Source organism: Opisthorchis viverrini (assembly GCF_000715545.1).
Source record: "Opisthorchis viverrini unplaced genomic scaffold opera_v5_117, whole genome shotgun sequence".
Taxonomy (NCBI): Eukaryota; Metazoa; Platyhelminthes; class Trematoda; order Opisthorchiida; family Opisthorchiidae; genus Opisthorchis; species Opisthorchis viverrini.
This window is the reverse complement of record NW_008751771.1, coordinates 66,265-71,274: the sequence shown is the minus strand read 5'-3', so window position 1 is coordinate 71,274 and position 5,010 is coordinate 66,265. Positions and strand designations below refer to the sequence as shown.

Sequence of the window (5,010 nt, the reverse complement as noted above, 5' to 3'; positions counted from 1 at the left end):
ATGTCGTCTGCATATTCCAGATCGACAAGATTTTCTTCACAGTCTATTTGAACAAACAGGGAGTTTGGAGACCCTCCAGCGTCTTAAGTGGGACATAAGGTTGACGGAAACTCGGGGACTGCGCCTACCTGATGAGCTCCAATAAGGGCGAAAGCGGTCGTGCGCTGTCGAAGAGTTTTCAGCAACCTTTGAGTAGTTTCCTTTATTAGAATATGCACTAGTTTGAGACAAGTTTCCAGCTATAAACCTGGTCGTTCTGACGGCAACCAGGCTCAAATTAATATAGCAAAGGTAAAAAAACTTTTCCCGCATATGTTTCAGCATTTCAAAATCGCTCCCATATAAATTAATCATTTTCGTTCAAAGTAGAAGAGCCTTTAATCAAGTCACGGCCTTTTTTAACCTCATCCCAAAATGACAACGGATGATGATTCGCGAACTACACTGACTTGGTAGCTTCAACCGAATCCCACTTAAATATAATCTTTATGATGTTTTCCAAGTGACTGTCCTGCACAAGGCTATCTTGCGCACCAGCTGAAGCATGAAGTGGCCTTGTGCATCACATTCAGTTGTATTACGTATGCTGAACCATCATTTTCTGAATAGAGTGCTGTTTTCCGTGCCCAATTCAAAGTGGCGGAAGCAGAGAGGTGGCCAACCCTTGACCTTAAAGAAGGGTATGAAAGAGATCACCAAACGTTTGGGTGCCGTCGGTGCTACTCGCCTTTCACGATGGGGACCAGGTGATCCCCACTGCGCCTCGTTAGAGACGCTGCAATTTGTGGCTACCAACCGATGTCAGTGGCGTTCTTGTCAGCTTCTGTCCAAATAGCCTGAATGAGTGTCTCCAGGTGTAGACACCTCGGAATGATTGTAGTAAGCTAGTACCAAGTCCCTTCCCTACCCACCTTTATTCTTTTATCAATAGGGCTTTCAAATAAATATTTGTACGCCAGTGAAGCATCGATGTTGAACACCAATGTGCTGCATAATGACTGCTCAAGATATATTCAGATGTTTTCCACAAAGTGTTTGTTGTTGTACGGAGTACCGTACTTCTTGAGAATTCGAGGATGCCTTTCATTGCACTGGATTTTACAACTCATTTCATCAAGCCCTCTGTGCTATTCAATAGGCAGCTGGTTTTCCCGGCACGTGTTGGTTACTCCTGAAGTTGGTTATGTTCCCTCAAAATTAGTAGCATATTATTTGAGGAAAGTGGGAATCGTTTCATCTGTGGCATCATTGTGCAGCGGTTTTCGTTCTAGTGTTAATCTCACGCCAGCAGGGTATGCCGGACCTTGGTCGCTGGCCGGAATAAGTGACTTTAATTGGGGCCATTGACCCCAGTGTTAAACTGCTATTAGCACCACTGCTGGCGAGACCACCAACCACGTGTTGCTTTTTTGCTCCCGCTTTCCATGAAATTTTCTAGGTTGTATGTACGCTCGTAACTCGCGAACCTCGAACACGGGAGCCTTTTTTTCTGTTTGAAACCCATGAACTTGGTTGGTATTAGTCACTGGACTCTCCATCTGATTTCCAGTCAGCTGTAACATCCTTTCGGTGCCCAGCTGCCATGCCACGCGAAAGAAGCTCGAGGGCTGGGATACTGCCAGGATGCCCAAGCCTCTACAGGGGAAGTCGAGAGGCAAAGGTCGGGCTCGAACCACAGACCTTCCAGTCAGTAAATTCGCGCTCTAACCACTTGAGCCATCTTGCCCCCCTCCCAAAACATGTCATCCTCATCTGAACCCATCGTTCTTTTCCGCAGTCACCCTCTCTAGCCCCAGTTTCTGCTGTCGACCAGTGCCATAAAAAGGTTAAAAAAGGATTCCATTTAAACTTCGCCCGAATATCCCAAATCCTTATGAATAGCGACGTCCAAATACTCAGTGCTGCTTGGCACTAGTGTGTTGGAGCGAATTCTGTTGGCCCCACACGAGTAAACGATTTTCTTGATGAGGTCACTCTTCAGACGATCACAGTAAAAACAACTGCTGTGGCCCTTGTCAACTTGAACCAACCGAGATTGATGAAAGTCTAAGGTTACGTGTAGCAGGAAACAAAGAAATTCTTAGCAAAGGTGAATTTTGAAAATGAATCCTATGGAAAAATGTATTTTCGAAACACGCTTTCTGGAAGATCATGATTATGTGGTTTTGTATCTGTCAGGATGGAACCGATTCTTGGAAGTAAAGACGATGGTCTCAACTTCTGAAACGTTTAAGTCGTGCACTGTGATTGCGTCGCTACTCAGCTGCAATTTGGTGGAGAGCAAGATTATTCGCGAAAGCAGGTTTCGAACTGTTTGCTTCTGTGTTCCACAACTCCAGCTGGGCGCTCTCCGAAAAGTTCTCGCCATCTGCAACCATCTTTACACCAACACATCCTCGATGGGTCTTGCTTGATTGAGTTCCCAGTTGAAGGATACATTTCGTTACGAATGGGCTGTCAATGCGTTTGACTTCTGCTCCGTTCAGTTCTACCTGGAAGGACAATAAACAGATTAAATCGGACTGCATAACCCCATTTAAATTTATTATGGTAGCCTTATACCAACTTTTCGATCCAACCGCTGGAGACGAACTATTCAGTGTACTTTATCTGGAGAACGATATTCCTCGGAAAGCCGAAACAAAACGACTAAGGCCTTAGTTTGGGTCATTTTCAGCTATTTTACTCGCTTTATGCACTTCCTTGGTAGTGAACTCTTACTAAGTGCGTCACACGTACGTGCACAAAATAAATACTAAGCAGAAAATAATCCTTTTTCCTCGCCTACTTCTGCTTCCGATGAATACCTCACGTATGAAGCCAAATGGCCCGCAGCATTATCCTAGGTCTACGCTATCCATAGCCGACTGTCCGGCAGTACTTTTTTGCTCTCTGTCATCCAGTTTCATTCACGGTATCCCATTCCGTAGACAATGTCTTCTCCGAGGCGATCGATATGTCCTGATGCCCAAAATACAGGTTTCAAGCTGGCCTTTATCTGCCAGTCCCGGCTAGCACAGGGGTTTGCACTTCAGCTAAAGTCTCGTTCGTTCTTCTAATGGATCGAATACAAAAATTCTCCCATACTACCTGAATACGACGACTGCTCGACTGTCATTTGATCTCAGAGCCCCACAAGTTAGTATTTTGAGCGCTATTCTCTCAAAATCTTGATCCTTTTAGCCCGTGAAACCATCGCTCGGAGACTGAGCCTGAGCGCAGCACTTGTCAGTCATAAATGCAACACCTTGTATTGATTCCCTACAAGATTAAACCCTAGCTAGACAAAACCACATTTTCCTCATTTAAAACTCGACAGCCATTATCTGACAATATTCTTTTCGAAAATTCTATTCAAACACCCACCTGATATCCGCAAATTTTCCGACCATGATTCATTCCTAGTTCGTTCAACTGTGGACCGGCCCAGGTTATCAGCCAACGATCGTCCAGTGTGAGACGCACTGCAGTGAGACTATGAGGAACAGCTGGAGGTTGATGATCTGCAATCATTCGGCTGTCGTCCTCAGTGTCCTTTGGCGGTCCCAAGACATCCTGAAAGTGATTCAAAATGGTCAAAAGGGGTGTTCTAAAACTGCATAAGTGATAGTGCTAGCTTTGCATAAAAACAGTGAGGCATTTGAGTGTGTGAACGACAATGCTTTGTGTAGCTGAGCGCTGCTGTACTGGTCAACCGTGTGCGCACTTCCCTCGTGTCGAGAGTGGCTCGTTTTTGTTTTGTTAATTCGAACATACTACTCATCTTTAGTGGGTAGTGACAATCGAAGACGTAATCACTGGCGGCTGCAAGCAAAAGCAGCAGAAGAGCTGAATCTAAAATCCGACCTGACAGGGCTTGCGCTTCGAAAATTGAATAACTCGGTCCTGGTTTTTCAATTGCCAAGGACTCTTTGGTTTCCAGTGGTGTTACCTCATGCAGAGGCACATTCTGATGAAGTGAATTTGCAACATAAATATGTTGATGAACTATTCTCCAGGGAAGAGCTTTACTGTCGACATTGTTCTGGCATGTACAGAGGTTGTCTTATGAACGCTCACCATAGCATGGGCGTCATGTCAGTAATGACCTTACGCGCGAAAAAACGATGCGCATTACCGCCTACTTGAAGATGTGCTCTATTATGTGGTATTTTAGCTCAGTGTCATGCCTGCAAGCGACGTTCCTACCCGATTACTCGTCGTGGTATTTGGCGGGTTGTCCGAAAAAACTTTGGGCATTATCCGAGAGCTCAACGCAGTCGCACAACCATGTTAGGGAATATAAGCGCAGAACCCCTTGTCAGGAGAATGAAGGCTGAATATATGAGTTACATAAAACGATGAGAGACCATTTTCTGTAAGACTAGGAGTCCCGTTAATGGTTTTCCTGAAAAGATTATAGTGACTCGTAGCAAATGAAAAGTTGGACATCTGTAAGGATTATCCCGGTTTAACGTCAAAGTGCCTCGTTATGAATAGGGGAATCGGTTGCGACTGCCACACCATAAGCGCAACAAAACCATTGGTCCCAGTAGAGCTGGATCCCATTCAACCCATCCGACCGCTGATTCAAGTAAGGTCACTTATCATATTATTAAATCAAAACGCTTATCAAATATGTATCTGGTCGGTATAAGGGAATATGTGCCTTACTGATTGTCGGTTCCGGAATAAGTGACTGTTTCAATGACAAAATGACCAAAAGAATATCGTCCTTGGGAAAGGTGAGAGAATAGGATTTGTCTCCGAAAGGCTTAATATCGTGTCTGGAACCGACTGGGTTCATCCTTGAGAGGAATCTTCGTGCATACAGATTGGTAATTGCATAAAATTTGAGTTGTTGATGAAGGTGCGGAAAATTTATCATTGATCTTCCAGATCAATGGAGGAACCGCTGATAACAAAATAGATTCACGAGCATCGACGAAATGACCTACCAAATTTAGGGACATTTTTCCTGAAAAATTGGTGGATTGAATAAGCAGAACCAATAAGGACGTCACTATTCGT

General features: G+C 44.5%; 1 protein-coding gene across 1 annotated transcript; it reads right to left on the bottom strand.

The window, feature by feature from the left end:
* Positions 1-2,133: 2,133 nt before the first annotated feature.
* T265_05832 (hypothetical protein) lies at positions 2,134-4,952 on the bottom strand (the record flags this gene model as incomplete). The annotated part of the gene is made up of 3 exons (XM_009170953.1): positions 2,134-2,492; positions 3,367-3,555; positions 4,938-4,952. The coding sequence occupies 3 exons, from the start codon at positions 4,950-4,952 to the stop codon at positions 2,256-2,258; spliced, it is 441 nt and encodes a 146-aa protein (XP_009169217.1).
* Between the last annotated feature and the right edge of the window lie 58 nt (positions 4,953-5,010).